Raw genomic sequence first — 15,686 nt, forward strand, 5'->3', positions numbered from 1 at the left:
CTTCTTCCCACCGGGCCAGGACCCACAGAAGCATGGCTTTTGTTGTGAGAGGGCCTATATCTCTACTAAAAGCCTATTTGTCCCCTACCACTGTCCTTGGCAAGCCTGTCACCCTGGCTGTGCCTTGGGTTCCTCATGACCTCTACTAACTCACTGTGCCCGTTGCCGTCACTCACAGGCCCCTCTACTCTCCTCATCTGCCCCTGGCCTCCCTAGGGGCCTGGTGCTCTTTTCCCGCTGGTTCACTCTGAGCCCTATTCTGCCCACAGCAGTTGCTACCAGCAGGAGGCTGGGAGGTCAGGCTGGAGGCTGGGGTCTTGCCATCTCATCCTGGTGTTGGGCCACCTACTCTCTGGGTCTCTCTGGACAGTAGAGGGGCTGCTGGAGGACAAGCCACTCTAGTTGGCTCGGTGCTCTTTTGACTTGTGTGCTAATGGAGGATTTCCTGGATGCCTGCCAATGAGGGCTGGGGGCTCAGGTAGAAGAGTATTTGGGACCTGTGGCCATGAAGACATGTTCTGCCTCAGTCATTCCCTGTCCCCTAGCCCCCCTCCCTCCCGCCCAGTTGCCTGGAGGGTCCCTGGCTGAATGCAGCCCCCACCACCACTCAGGCTCCTGAAGCAAGGCTGGAAGGCATGGATGTTAGTGATACCTCTATTTGGCTCTGGCGAACTTACGATAGTCAGGCTGGGGTACCAGAGGACGAGGGGACTTCTCCCTTCCAGCCTCCCCTCGACATTGTCTCTACTAATAATGGGGCTAATAAGGAGCCGCTTCTTTTAACCTAATTGTATTCAAACATTTTAGTTAATTCTCCATTCATATTTTAGCATAATGGTATCGGGTGTGCTCGGCATTTATGGAGATTAATGCAGAGAAAGTTCCGGCTGCTAAAGCAACACAGGGTGACTAGCGCCCTCTGGTTCTCATGGTACTGAAGGAAGGGAGGAAGGAAGGAAGAGGCCCTGGCTGGCCCAACCACCCTCCACTATCGGGTGTGGATGACCTGCGGTCTCATGGAGTCCCCTGCCTCCGGCCTTTCCACTCCCTATACTCTTGGGTGTCGGGAGGGTGGCCTGAGCAAAGTCACACTTGACAGGCCCATCTCTGAAAACAAAGAGATGGGTTGATGCACCTCTGATGTGCACCTGGCCTTTAGGGGTCTGTGCCCCAGGTTATCCACACCTCAAGGCCGATGTGGAGTCAGGTTGAATGGGTTTTGCAAACCCAAAACTGCCTCTTCTGGGCACGCTTCTTCCTTTGGCTTTTGGTGGTGACTCGCCCCCAAGCCACTCCCTACCTCAGTTTACCTCTCTGTGAAGAAATCCTCTGCATGGGAAAAGATAGTTGTATTTGAGCTGGCCTGGGCCCAAAGCTTTCTGCCACCCCCAAGCCAGCTGGTTACTGGCATGGGCCTCTGTAGCCCCCGCTGACTGGCTTCTGCCAAGACCTCCTAAGAGGGGAAGGGCTGTCTGGGACCTGAGGCGGGCCATGCTTTCCCTGAGGGGGGGTGCTCTCTTCCCTCTGTGTGACTTCCTGTGAGACCTATCTGTTGGCACATTTCCAGATAGCCTGTCCCCACCTTGGCCTGGCCCTTACTTCAGCACCTGGAGGAGGGTCCTCTGAGATCTGCCCCCAGATTTCTCTGGCCTGCTCGGCAGGATAACCCAACAGTGTGACTTCCCTAAGGGGTCGGCTAATTACAAGAGTAACCCTATGCCTGTGACAGATCTCAGACAGCGCTTCCAGCCCAGCCTGCAGTGTCAGGCCACCCCAATACCCAGGGTAGACTGGGTACTGCCTCATTAGAAACTGGGTGAGTCTGTGGGTGGCACCCTCCCAGCTTGAGTCTGGGACAGAGCAGAGCCCTGGGCCTCCCCTCTACCCTCCCCACACGAGGCTGTGGGAAGTCCGAGCCATTGTCCTCTGGGGGCCCTGTGGTAGGTCAGCAGGCAGCCAAGATGTCCAATTTCCAATCTCTGGTCCTATCGCAAATCCCAGATCCATGTAATCCCTTCGGCAGGCCCCAGAGGCTGAGCCTGGAGAAGGCATCGCAGCCTCGCCTCTGTGGCTGGAGCTCCCTCTGAGCCCGATTAGATGGGATCTTTCATCTTATCGACCCACCTTGCTACTGAACATGGAATCAAAGGTGTTATAAGAAACTGGCACAATTTAGAGACTGCCCTAGGATATGAGCTCACCCAGTATCTAATGTAGGGGAGGGGCTCTGCATGTCCCTATCCCATTCACCCCTGACTGCAGGCAGTAGAACAGATGCTTGACTGGGGACAGGGCAAAACAGCCTGTCTCCTGCAAAAGGCACTGCGGGGGGGGGGGGGGGAGGTGGGTGCCATTGGGATGCTGGTGACATGGAATGTTTCAGCACTGGCGGTAGAGGCTGTCGGCAGGGAAGGGCTGTGGGTGGAGGGGTGTGGGGGGCAGGGCCTGATGTTTGCTCTACTCTCTTTCCTGCCGCCCCCCCCCCCCAGAAGCCCAGAGCAAGCCATACTACTCAGACTACTCACGCTTCCGGCTTCTTGTCCACCACCTGTGTACCAGCCATTACTTGGACCTCTTCATCACCGGTGTCATCGGGCTGAATGTGGTCACTATGGCCATGGAACATTACCAGCAGCCCCAGGTAAGAACAAGTGAAGGGCCAATAGCTTTGGGACCTCCCCAGAGGAGGCAACAACCTGAACTCTGTGTGCCAGGCAAGCGTTGGAAACAGTGCTTGGGTCTTTGTACCTGCAGCAGTCTCCTTAGAGGTGGCTATACCCTTTGTTTTATAGATGAAGACACTGAGGCCCAGTCGGTTGTCTTGACCAAGATCACATAGCTAGCACGTGGGGGATCAGTACATTTTTATCGAGCATTTAGCGTATATGGCTCTGGGCCTTGGACAGTGAAGAAGACAGACGGATGTTGGCCCTCAAGACATAGATTCTAGTAAACCCAAAAGCTCATCTGTTTCCAGCCATCCCTCTCGTCTACCTTCTAGCCCTCAGTTTCCCCATCTGTACAAGGAGGAGGTTAAGCTGATAATATGCACGCCTCTCTCCAAACTTGACGCTCTGTGCCTTCTGGCATAGTCTCATGTGCTCCTCACCACCTCTCAAGGAGAAATTAAGCACCATGAATTGTCATGGGGTAGTGGTCAGGGATAGGCTGTCATGGTAGGAGAGGGGGAAAGAAGGCTTCCTTAGCTTCCTTCACCCTGCTTCCCCACTTGGGGAGGTACGGTGATAAAGGGGTGGGGCAGGCTTCAGCCTTGGACCTAAGGAAACCCTGCACCTGGCCCCACCCCTGACAGATCCTGGACGAGGCTCTGAAAATCTGCAATTACATCTTCACGGTCATCTTCGTCTTGGAGTCGGTTTTCAAACTAGTGGCCTTTGGCTTCCGCCGTTTCTTCCAGGACAGGTAACAGAGCAGAGGGGTCTGGGAGAGTTGAGAGGAAATAGAGGTGTGTCTCCTGGGGAAACACCCAGAAGGCTTTGAGCCTAAAGACCTTTCTTAACTCTGTGAGTCCAGCTGCCATTCTTGGACTGACGGTGATGGTGGTCACGGATCCAGGGCTTAAGGGATGGGAGGGATGGATTCGGAAGTCTGACAAGGGATGACATAGCGGGTTTTGACAGAAAGAAAGCACTGTGAGCTTGGAACCAGACTGCCTGGGTTGGATTCAAACCCTAGTTCCTCCACCTAGTGACTGGTGACTTCGGGCATTGCTTCAATTCCCTCCTCTGTGAAACATGAACTATCTCTTTCCATATCAGAGTTGTGGTATGGACATAAAGCTCTTAAAACAGTGCTCGGTGGAAAGTAAACATATCAATGCTGAAAACAAAGTCAGATGAAGCTTGTAGTCTCAAGCCTGCTGGGAGACCGAGGCTCAGGCTTGTAGTCTTAGCATGCTGGGAGGCTGAGGACAAAGGATTGCTGAAGTTGAGGTCAGTTTGAGCAACACAGAAGAACACCATGTTGGGGGGGGGGGAGGTTAGATAACGATTAAAAATGAAAAGCACAGGTCCCCTCTGTTCTTTTCTGAGCCCCCATGGCACCCTCCACCACCCCCTTCCCCCACTCATAGAGTTGCATTCCCCATGTTCCAGGTGGAACCAGCTGGATCTGGCTATTGTTCTCCTGTCCATCATGGGCATCACACTGGAGGAGATTGAAGTCAATGCTTCACTGCCCATCAACCCTACCATCATCCGTATCATGAGGGTGCTCCGCATCGCCCGAGGTATGTCCGGCTTTCAACACTTGTGCCTGCCTTCCCACAGTAACCAGCTTGCAGGGGGAGATGGAAAGAGTCGGTTATGGGAATGGCTATGGGTTCCCAAGGGCTTTTTCACCAGCCCCCGCCATAGGGGTTTGTCCAGCACGAGTGGGTTGGGGTATGGGTGGACCATCCCATCAGCTACAGCCCAGCCTGGCTCTCCCAGCAAAGTGATGGGAGACCTGGAGGGCGCCAGTTCTTGACACTGTCCTGTTCCTCAGTACTGAAGCTGCTGAAGATGGCTGTGGGCATGCGGGCGCTGCTGGACACGGTGATGCAGGCCCTGCCCCAGGTAGCTGGGAGGTGGGGTGGGCAGAAGGGAAGGGTCCTCCTGGGGAGGAGGAGGTGCCCTCCGAAAGGGCAGGGGGCTCAGGGAAGCTGACTGGAGAGCCAGCAGCATCTTTTCCATTTCTTTTCCTCTTCTCCAGGTGGGGAACCTGGGACTTCTCTTCATGTTATTGTTTTTCATCTTTGCAGCTCTGGGCGTGGAGCTCTTTGGAGACCTGGGTGAGTTGAGATTGGGGACGGTGGAGGAGTCAGGGCTGGAGAGCAAGGAGGAATCCTGAGACTAAAATGCCTTCTCTCCTTTACCCTCTTCTCCCAGAGTGTGATGAGACACACCCCTGTGAGGGCTTGGGCCGGCATGCCACCTTTAGGAACTTTGGTATGGCCTTTCTGACCCTCTTCCGAGTCTCCACTGGTGACAACTGGAACGGCATTATGAAGGTGAGAGCCCACACAGGGAGGTCACCCCAGTCTCTGACCTAAGGTTCTGTGAGAAGATGTATTAGTCCATGAACAAAAGTGTGTCCCTGCCGGGCAGTGGTGATACATGCCTTTAATCCTAGCAATCGGGAGACAGAAGCAGGTGGATCTCTGTGAGTTTGAGACCAGCGTGGTCTACAAGAGCTAGTTCCAGGACAGGCTCCAAAGCTACAGAGAAACCCTGTCTCAAAAAAAAAAAAAAAAAAGCATATTCCCTTGGTGTACGTGTCAGGGCATTCTGGACCTCTCTTCTGAGGATATCCTCTGACTCACTCATACTTGCCCTGGCAGCATCAAACACCCTTCCACCCAGGTCCTTCTCCCTCAGCACTCGCTTCTGTCCTCCTCCCCCTCACGCCTCCGCCCCCAATGCTTCCCACAGGACACCTTGCGGGACTGTGACCAGGAGTCCACCTGCTACAACACAGTCATCTCTCCCATCTACTTTGTGTCCTTCGTGCTCACGGCCCAGTTCGTGCTGGTCAACGTGGTCATAGCTGTGCTGATGAAGCACCTGGAAGAAAGCAACAAAGAGGCCAAGGAGGAGGCAGAGCTGGAGGCGGAGCTGGAGCTGGAGATGAAGACACTCAGCCCGCAGCCCCACTCTCCGCTGGGCAGCCCCTTCCTCTGGCCTGGGGTGGAGAGGGCCAATAGCCCTGGCAGCCCTAAGCCTGGGGCTCCGCACACCACGGCCCACATTGGAGCAGCCTCGGGCTTCTCCCTTGAGCACCCCACGGTGAGCAACGGTGCCCCTTCAAAAGGGCCATGGGGCAGGAGAGGGGAAGGGAGGGCAGGGCAAACAGCTGCTTGATGAGAGTACATAGGAGCCCAGCAGGCCCCAGGGCTTCTCCTCCATTCTCCCAGCCCTCTTACCTCGAGGCTGAGGGACTAGCTGCCACCTGCCCCTTCCTAGAATGGTTACCCATATTCACTGTATATGGCCACCCTCTAGCAAAGTGGTGGCTCCTCCAGCCTGGTATGGCTTCCCATTCTAGGCTTGAAGCTCAAGGCTAAGTTCTCTGTTTCCTTCCTATTTCTTTTTTATCTTTACCTGATTGTCAAACCTCTTCCCTCCCCACTCTCTTACCTTCCTGACTCCCTTCCATCTCCCTATCCTTGCTTCTTCTCTTTATCCTCCCCTGTGGATCCTGATCATCCTCATCCCCCACCTCTCCTTCCTCCTCCACCTTCCTCCTCCCCTATGCTCTTCTTTCTCACCTCTCTGTTGCTGTGTGTTGTGTATGTGTGTGCGTGTGCATGCGTTCGTGTGTGTGCCTGTCACGTGGGTTTCGCTTCCACTCGCTCCTTCTGCCCCTCTCTAATCCCCTGCCCCTGACACTTCTCACTGTTGCCCCTCTGATCCCTGCCCCTCTGGCTCTCCGGCTCCCTTTATGGGCTGGTCCTCCCAGGACAGACAGATGTTTGACACCATCTCTCTGCTGATCCAGGGCTCCCTGGAGGGGGAGCTGAAGCTGATGGACGAGCTGGCAGGCCCAGGGGGCCAGCCCTCTGCCTTCCCTTCCGCCCCCAGCCCGGGCGGCTCCGACCCACAGGTTACTGTGCCCTGTCATGTGCCATTTCCTCTGACCGTGCCGAGCTGTCTCATGCTGTGCTGTGCTTCTGGCGTGCTTGGGGGTATTGCCTGCCCACGGGGTAGCTAGAGAAAGAGCAACTGTAGGGCCACAGTCGAGCGCTACATCTGGAAGGAGGCAGGAGGGGTGCATGCGGTCCAGGCTCAGCAAGGTGGGGAGGCTGAGATCACACTCTGAGGGGGAAGGAAGGATGGAGGACAAGCTTGGAGAGGGGCTTCATAAGAAAGAACCTGGAAGAGAGAAGAGAAGGGACAGTGGACTTTAGGGGTAAAGGAGGCTGTGCCAGGTCCAGGGGAGAAGAGCCTCTGAGGTTAGTGCAGGTGGCTGTGGTACCCAAAGAGGGACCTGCTTTAGCAGGTCTGTTTCTTCTGTAGTGTCCAGTACCCATCCCCCTCCTCTGGTGGCCTTGTGAGTACAGAACCCACTGGACATGGTAAGGACTGAGTAGGCAGTTTTCTGACCTGAGGCAATGGAAGTGAATTCTGGGATATAAACACGAAGTAGGCTTGCTTTTCTCACCAAAAGCCCACCTTCCTGCACACCTAGGGTGTCCTTCCTCGGGGCCCGGCTCACCCTGAGCTGTTGTTGTCTTGGTCCCCCCAGCCCTGCTTTCCTCCCTTGGCCCGGTATTCCTTCAAGACCTCCACCCCCCTACCCCAGGTCAGGGACGATAGCTCTAGAGTGGGCTAAGGAGATGGGTGTCGACTCCAGCTGGAGCCTGGTGGCACAAACCCTGCTGTGAGAAGGGGTAGATGCACAGGTTCCTAGGGAGCCTGTAGCCTGGTAGAAAATAGACGGTGATTTTCACATGATAAAGACCCGTGCTTCTTGTTAGGATTCAGTCTCAGACCCATCAGTGACCTAGAATGGTCAGTGGGAAAAGGAATGCAGACGGTCCCTTCCCCAGGCTCCCCCATTCTAAACTAGGCCCCCAGGAAAGGTGGAGGGAGGAGGGTGGCCTAGGACAATGGTCAGAACTGCCCACTCACCTGAACACCACTCAGCCTCCATATCCTGCAGATGTTGACCGTCCTTAGGTGAGCCAGACTGATGATGTGGTGGCCCAAGTGCGCCCCCTTCAGGCTAGCTGGGAGAGAGATCCCTTCTCAAGGCCCACATTGGAGACAGGGAGCAGGTTGCAGGCAGGCGGAGGAGGGCCCATGAGGGGAGAAGCAGGAATCTGGGGGCAGGCCAAGTCCTGCTAGGCTTTTGGAAGCGAAGAGAATAGGCAGAAAACAGCCGTCAGATTGTCGGCATTGTCCCCAGTGTGTCCACCCCCACCCCCATGCCGCTCTGTCTGCAGAGAGGAGACGGGGCTTTGCTGGCCTTTCTTCATCTTTTTTTTGTTTGGTATCATCTTTATGAGAGTGGAAGCCCTCTTCGCCACTCTCTCTCTGGGTGGTGGTAGTGTGGGAGGGGGCTGCTAAGAATCCTGGGGTATCTTTAGAATGTGTTTCTGTGTCTCTTGGTCTCTTTGCTTTGCCGGTGTTTGCTCTGTCTCTTTGGTGCCTGCTGCAGACTCTCTGATCCGAGCAGGGGGTTGAGGTGGGAGGGGGGCGGTGCTGTGGGTCTATTGGGTGAGGGGTGGAGAGCGAAATGGGATACCTTCCTCCCTGCTTTATGGAGAGGGGAAGTGGGGGCTGCGAGTGTGCCACGTGTACGCGTCCTGGTTTCTCATGCCTGCTCATCTCTCTCCTGTCTAGATCCCTCTAGCTGAGATGGAGGCTCTGTCTCTGACGTCAGAGATTGTGTCTGAACCGTCCTGCTCTCTAGCTCTGACGGATGACTCTTTGCCTGATGACACTCACACACTCTTACTTAATGCCCTGGAGAGCAATGTACATGCACACATCCCTTGCTGCTCCCCCGGCCTGGGCTAGGCTGGCTGCAGGGTTCCAGATCCTCTTCCTACTCTGTGCCCAGGTCCTACCCAGAGGCACTCACCTGTGGGCACACAGTGCCCCAGCCTTTGCTGGCGTGGATTCTTCCTTGAATTAGATAAGATAAAAACAAGGCCCTGCTCAGAGGGTTACAGGGGCATCAGTGGTGACAGGGTTATTCCAGGAATGACAGCCCCAAAACAGAAGTGGCTTGGGAGCCAGTTTCTGTGTTTGGAGCCCTGTACCAGCCAGCCCCCCCCCTCCCTCCCTGCCCCCCCTTCTCTTGCCTCTCCCTCACAAGACTCATGTTGTCCTGGGTGAGAGTCCCATCTCTGCTGCTACCACCATGCCCGTCCCCGCTGGGGACTGTTCCTGTCTCCTCTCGCTGGCCCTGTGTGTCCTTGTGTTCTGTCCTCCACAAGCACTGGGGGTTTCTTGATACTTTGACCTTTCTGCCCTTCCCTTCCTCAGTTTCCCTCTGTCCCTCTGACAGTGAGCAGCCCCTCCTCTTCTCATTTGCTTTCTGTTGTGAGAGCTGGGCCAGCTGAGGCAGGACCTTGAGCAAAGGCTGGGAGGGTCTCTAGAGGTTGTGCTGGGTGGAAGAAGTGGGCCCTGGGATTGAGAATAGGAGGGAAAGACTCAGACTATACTCAGCCCAGCCATTGTCCACTGGAGCTGGAGCTGGCTGAGCCCATGTGGGAGGAAGAGCCCTGAGAACTGGGTAGTGCAGGGCAAAGGGTTCCAAGCGGGAGAGAGACTTTTGGGTCAGGCCTTGGTTTCCTGTTCTGGGGTCCAGGGCTGATCACTGCCTTTCTTTAAAACAGGTTTCCCAAACCCACTCCCACCTCAAGTCTGTGCACTGAGGGAGTACTGAGTCCCCAGTACCCAGGCCTTGCTACCCACTTCCACTCTCCAGAGTGGTTGTGTGGTTAAAGATCTGGAGATTAGGTGCCCCTTATGGGGCACGCCCCTTGTGCATGAGTCTGACTCAGGCCTGCCCCCTGTGGATCCCTGGGGAAACTTTCAGATTCTCTAAGAGGATTACCAGCAATGCTGGGGCCTGCTCTCGCTTCTCTCATCCCTCCCAGTCTTTCACCATCCCCAGCCCAGAGGCTCACAGGGGATCCTGTGGGCATGCTCTCAGGGTGGGGCCTCTCCACTCCTTCCTCCCTGTATGTAGAAACTCCTCGTATGTCTCCCCATCTCCTCCCATGCTCGTGCCTATCACCTTGGCCTAGGAGGGTGCGGAGGGGGGTGTGGGTAGATGGGGGGAGAGGGCTGTGGGTCTGGTGGAGGAGGGCTTAGTTCCTGCTGTCTAGCTTTTCCTCATTTATCAAACCCAGCTGCATGCTCTTCACCTCACCCCCTGATCCTTTTGCAGATGGTACCCCACCCAGAGGAGGTACCAGGCCCCCTGGGACCAGACCTGCTGACAGTGAGGAAGGCTGGTGTCAGCCGGACGCACTCTCTGCCCAATGACAGCTACATGTGCCGCCATGGGAGCATTGCTGAGAGATCCCTAGGACACAGGGGCTGGGGGCTGCCCAAAGCCCAGTCAGGTACCGAGGCTGGGGTAAACTAGCTTAGCTCACACAGGGAGACCTAACCTTACCTAGGACCAACAAAAGAAGTGGTCCTTATTTTGAGGAAACCCTGAACTGAAGGGAAATACCCAGACTGGAGGAAGTAGCTTTCATCCCAGGGCAGTGAGGGGTAGTGGCCCTGATGGGGAGGAAGGTCGGACAGGAGGCCTCACCGACTCCTCCCTACTCACCCCTCCATGCCCCTTCCCCACAGGCTCCATCTTGTCTGTTCACTCCCAACCAGCAGACACCAGCTGCATCCTACAGCTTCCCAAAGATGCACCCTATCTGCTCCAGCCTCATGGGGCCCCCACCTGGGGTGCCATCCCTAAATTACCCCCACCAGGCCGTTCCCCTCTGGCTCAGAGGCCGCTCAGGCGCCAGGTAAGCAAGTATGGAGGACTGGCCCTGGGCCCTGGGGTAAGGCTCTTGATCAGAACTCCTGTACTGTAGGTAATGAGCAGATGGACACTTTCATTCTTCCAGCGGATGTGTACTGTGCACCAACGACACCCCAGCTCTAGGCACTGGGGACACGGCATACTCGATAAAGCGGAAGTGGCTGGGGGGTTTGCCTCCTACCCCATGCACATACCTTGTTTTACCGAGGAGGCCTAGGGTCCAGGGGACCGGTTGTTTCCAGGGCAACAGACATCCAGTGAAGGTGGTACCCAGGCACCAAGGCTCCCAATCCCAGGCTCAGAGTTTCCCCCATTTCTTCACACTTTGGGCTAAATTCAGGGACACAAGGCAAGGTTTAAGTATCTTTACTTTTGGCCAACCCTGGAGTCCACCTTCTGTGGCTAATGTACCCTAGGAAGGTTTGTGTGCCTTGGGTTGTGGTGTCTGAGCACAGTTATATGAATCTCTGCTCAGCCCCATGCTCTTGGGGAACAGGCACGGTCCCCTCATTTTGCACCCACTCACTGGGCAGCCTCCAGCTACTGGGCACTGAGACCCAGTCCCTGCTCTCTGGGTTCAGCCTGAGAGTGGCGGCATGCATGCCATCAGAACACTGCAGCGGCAGGCTATAGCTGCAGGGTGCTTGTGTAGGTTGTAGCAGGGAATCCAGAAGAGACAAGGGTTAATTTTGTTTGAAGTGGATTACCAGGCACTCAAAACCTGTGCTCAGAGGAGTGAGGGACACTTGTTGGGAAGGGAATTCAAGACCAAGGGAATTGTTTCCTTGGTCTCCCTAAAGGCTAGAGGCACAAAAGGGCCAGTTTAGGAAACAGAATTCTTTCTGCCCCCCCCCCTGGTGGGGGGGGTCCAAAGACTGCAGAGTTCCTCCTGCAGGATTTGGGGAAGCAGAGCACAGAGAACTAAAGAAAGGGTTGGTGGTTGAAGTGGGGGAAGCATGAGCCACAGATCACAGAGGGCTCATAGCCCCCTTCTCTCAGTAAGAGAAGTTAATAGGGTAGTCCTGCAGCTTCCTGGGGTTCTGGAACACCCAGTCTGACAGAAAGGATAGAAGACAATCCATGTTGGGAAGAAATCCCTGGGCTGAGTCCTGCACCCACTCCCTACAGGCAGCAATAAGGACTGACTCCCTGGATGTGCAGGGCTTGGGGAGCCGGGAAGACCTGCTGTCAGAGGTGAGTGGGCCCTCCTGCCCTCTGACCCGATCCTCATCCTTCTGGGGCGGGTCGAGCATCCAGGTGCAGCAGCGATCCAGCAGCCAGAGCAAGGTCTCCAAGCACATCCGCCGGCCAGCTGTTTGCCCAGGCCTGGAACCCGGCTGGGCCAAGGACCCTCCAGAGACCAGAAGCAGTTTAGAGCTGGACACAGAGCTGAGCTGGATTTCAGGAGACCTCCTGCCCAGCAGCCAGGAGGAACCCCTGTCCCCACGGGACCTGAAGAAGTGCTACAGTGTAGAGGCTCAGAGCTGCCGGCGCAGGCCTGGGTCCTGGCTAGACGAACAAAGGAGACACTCCATTGCGGTCAGCTGCCTGGACAGCGGCTCCCAACCCCGCCTATGTCCAAGCCCCTCAAGTCTAGGGGGCCAACCTCTTGGGGGACCTGGGAGCCGGCCTAAGAAAAAACTCAGCCCACCCAGTATCTCTATAGACCCCCCGGAGAGCCAGGGCTCTCGGCCCCCATGCAGTCCTGGTGTCTGCCTCAGGAGGAGGGCTCCATCCAGTGACTCCAAGGATCCCTCGGCCTCCGGCCCCCTTGACAGCTCGGCTGCCTCACCCTCCCCAAAGAAAGATGCGCTGAGTCTCTCTGGTTTGTCCTCTGACCCAACAGACCTGGACCCCTGAGTCCCGCCCACTCTCCCTTTCACCTTTCTCTACTGGGTGCAGATCCTAGCTCCGCCTCCTGGGCAGTCTTTCTGAAAAGTCCCAAACGCACAGCGAGGCGCTTCGCCTGCCTACTTTAGTGGCTGGGGGATCACAAGCAGGACTTCCAGGGAGTCTGAAGAGAGCACAGTCCTGGCACCACCGCCTCCGAGAAGAAAGAAAGGGAGAAGCCCAGTGTGGCCGAGGCTCCCGACACCAGGAGCTGTTGGGAGAAAGCAATACGTTTGTGCAGAATCTCTATGTATATTCTATTTTATTAAATTAATTGAATCTAGTATATGCCGGATGTACGACATTTTGTGACTGAAGAGACTGGTTTCCTTCTACTTTTATGTGTCTCAGAATATTTTTGAGGCGAAGGCGTCTGTCTCTTGGCTATTTTAACCTAAAATAACCGGTCTAGTTATATTCCCTCTTCTTGTAAAGCACAAGTAGGGACCGTGAGTGCATTACAACCCAACGGTGGCCCATCTTCACTGGAAAGCGAGAACCATTTTGGAAACTGTCATGTAACTTATTTTCTCCTTTAACATCGTCATCGTTTTCTGTAGGGGGAAAAAGAGAAAAAGAGAAAAAAAATGAGATTTTACAAATGAAAATGGAATCTTTTTATATATACATACATACATATCTATATATCTATATAAAATAAAGTAATTTTCCAAAATAAAAAGTTAATCACAGTCCAGAGTAAAAACAAAGGGGATGGAGAGATAGGTGTGTGCAGATGGCCATGGGGAGCGGGGAATGGGTGGTGGGAGGGAAGAATCGGGGCTGTTTGTGTGTGTGCTCGTGTGTACACGGGAGGCGGGTGTCTGTGTGTTTGGGTGTGTATGCATTGGTATGTATATGAGCTGCGTGTTTGAGAGAGGAGAAGCTCACATGCCCAGCTGTGGAGGCCTCCATCCTTGCACCTCCCCTGCAACCGTGGCGAGAAGAGAACCCTGTGCCAGGTAGGGAGGGGGGGGGGAAGCTTCTGTTTTTTCTGTCAAAGCTTTATCGCATCCTCGGAGCCAGGCAGCTCAGGGAATGTGGGTAATTCCAGATTAATTCTTATTTCTGCTGACAGCTATCAGCCGCACATTGAAAGCTGGAAATTGGCATAATGAAGCTGTTTTGGTTAATGGGGCCAATGGAGGCTGGGAGGCAGCCTCAGCTGCTGCGGCTCTAAATCTAGGGGCTCCTGGGGGGGAGGGGCAAATGCTGCTGGGTTTTCCTGCCCTTTTCTTCCACCCCAGCATTTGCCACATTCTGGCTGGGTGGTGACCTGAGGTGTCTGGGCTAAACCCTTAGGCCTCATCTACCTACCCATTGAGATCGAGATTAATCTGTGTAAACGGAGCCGGTTGTCCCCTCCCGAGACTGAGACTGCAGAAACCGGGACTGGAGACCTCCTGATGAAGATGGCAGGTTGGTGGTGGCCAGAATACTGAGCTAGGGAGCTGACTCCCTGAGGGGTGATGAATGATCCAAGCAAGGCGCTTACATGGTCTGCTGCTGCCTGCCCAGTGGGAGGGAGCTAGAGGAGAGGGAAGAGGGGGAAAGGCCACCAGCATAGGGGGCAGGGGTGGGGAGAGCCAGCTGGCCTAGAGCCACCTTTCTGGTGCTACTGCTGGCAACAGTCTCTTAGTTGAAGTCTTCCTACCAAAAGGGAGTAGTCAGCCAGCCTGACACCCATCAGCCACCTCGAACATCTGTCCTATTTCCATTCCTTTGAACATCTCTGCCTCTCTTAAACCAGCTCTGAGTGTGTGTGTGTGTGTGTGTGTGTGTGTGCAAGCTTTGGAGTAGAAAGCAAACCCAGGGTTTTTACGTATTTGAGGCAGCACTCTGCCACTGAGCTGCACTTCCAGCCCCTGAACTGAATTCTTGCAGCCTCAGCGACAACCCTCACTCACAGCCCCTTCTGCATAGGCAGCTGGGAGCCCCAGTGCCAAGTTGCTGGTTGCTGGGAGGCTGGACCTGCAGGCGTCCATCCTCTGGCCTATTTCCTAAGCTGAGAGAGCTTTTCTGATGGCTCTATTGGACAGAAATGATACCACTCATGGAAGCAAACACCTGGTTTGATCTTCCTAGGGTGTATGAGAGTGCCAAGTTCTCATTCCTCTAGCCCTGTCAGCTGGAGAAAGGGGTGCTTGGAGAAGCTGACTTTTTTTCTTCTTTCCTTCCTTCCTTTTTTTTTTTTTTTTTTTTTTTTTTTTTTTTTTTTTTGGTGTGTGTGGGGAGCTCTACAAAATTCCTAGAGTTTTGCCACCTGGATCTGGAGATTAAGCTTTTGTATTTTTGTGCAATTCTATAGCTGTCTGTGCCTTATGGGTGGGAGGTTTGGGAGGGGTTGTTCTGGGTTTCCTCCTTCTTCTTCTTCTAATGGTCAGAAGATTCTGGGTCAAGGGGAAGTGGAAAGCTGAACCCTCGCCCCTCCCCCAGCCCTCCCCCACCACCCTCCCTGCCTCTGTGAACACACAGCAGTACAGAACCACCATAGTGTCACGTGAGGTGATACAGAGCACGCCTGGTTCTTCCTAGCATCTCCCTTCCCCTAGTTCTCCCTTCCCAGGAAGGACTAAGGAAGCTTGCTAGGGGCCACACTCAATATTCTTTAGAGTTGCTTTTCAGAGATCTACTGTGATCCACCAGTGAGGAGGCCAAGTGCCCCTCTCTCACCCTGCACCATCCTGGACCTGAGCACATCTCTGGCAGGAAGCAGTGACTACAGGGGCATCTTAGTGGTGCTGTGGGCATATTAACAACAGAGTCAAGGTGGATATTTGGTGGGGGCAAGCATTGTGGCCACTTTCCCAATAATGTGAAGAAGTATTTATCAGCCAGGCATGGGGATGCTTGTGTGAAATCTCAGCCCTTGGGAGGTGGAAGCAAAAGGCTGGCGATTACAAGGTCATCCTCCACTACAGAGTGAGTTGGAGACCAGCTTGGACTCAGGAAAATTCCCTGTCAAAAACAAACAAAGAAAAACCACCAACAAAACTATAACATTGCTAATAGACACCATTGGGTCTGATGGCAAGGGTTCAAAAGTGAAGAAGAGGCTGCCGCTGAGTCTTTGACAGGTGACTGGTGATCTCAGAGAAGCAGAAATGGGGCTGGGAGATAGCAGGTCTTTGGTTAGGACCCTCCAAGTCAGACTTGGAATTGCCCAGGGGCTTCTGAAATAGGGATGCCTTTGGAAATGAGAGCATCTATCTCCCTAACAGTGGTGTTTCCGCCTCTGTTCCATCTTCTCCCTGGGGTTCAAAGAGGAAATTGTGTCAAGAGCGCCAGGC

At 54.6% G+C, this 15,686-nt stretch overlaps 1 protein-coding gene across 17 annotated transcripts in view; it reads left to right on the forward strand.

The window, feature by feature from the left end:
• Positions 1 to 13,071, forward strand: part of Cacna1g (calcium voltage-gated channel subunit alpha1 G) — a 65,356-nt gene extending 52,285 nt beyond the window's left edge. For 6 of the 17 annotated variants that reach the window (XM_041665719.1, XM_041665721.1, XM_041665722.1 and 3 more), the window contains 12 exons: positions 2,490 to 2,641; positions 3,314 to 3,423; positions 4,116 to 4,249; positions 4,507 to 4,577; positions 4,714 to 4,792; positions 4,890 to 5,011; positions 5,433 to 5,786; positions 6,460 to 6,603; positions 8,346 to 8,480; positions 9,904 to 10,081; positions 10,320 to 10,489; positions 11,635 to 13,071. In XM_041665719.1, coding sequence (XP_041521653.1) covers positions 2,490 to 2,641; positions 3,314 to 3,423; positions 4,116 to 4,249; positions 4,507 to 4,577; positions 4,714 to 4,792; positions 4,890 to 5,011; positions 5,433 to 5,786; positions 6,460 to 6,603; positions 8,346 to 8,480; positions 9,904 to 10,081; positions 10,320 to 10,489; positions 11,635 to 12,366 — 2,381 coding nt within the window. In that variant the 3' untranslated portion in view covers positions 12,367 to 13,071. Of the gene's footprint in view, positions 1 to 2,489; positions 2,642 to 3,313; positions 3,424 to 4,115; positions 4,250 to 4,506; positions 4,578 to 4,713; positions 4,793 to 4,889; positions 5,012 to 5,432; positions 5,787 to 6,459; positions 6,604 to 8,345; positions 8,481 to 9,903; positions 10,082 to 10,319; positions 10,490 to 11,634 lie in introns of those variants that run through there. The other 11 variants (XM_041665731.1, XM_041665728.1, XM_041665734.1 and 8 more) reach the window with 3 other exon arrangements.
• Positions 13,072 to 15,686: the final 2,615 nt, after the last annotated feature.

Source organism: Microtus oregoni, unplaced genomic scaffold (genome assembly GCF_018167655.1).
Source record: "Microtus oregoni isolate MIOR12 unplaced genomic scaffold, Mior012 000015F_ref0000493, whole genome shotgun sequence".
Classification (NCBI taxonomy): Eukaryota; Metazoa; Chordata; class Mammalia; order Rodentia; family Cricetidae; genus Microtus; species Microtus oregoni.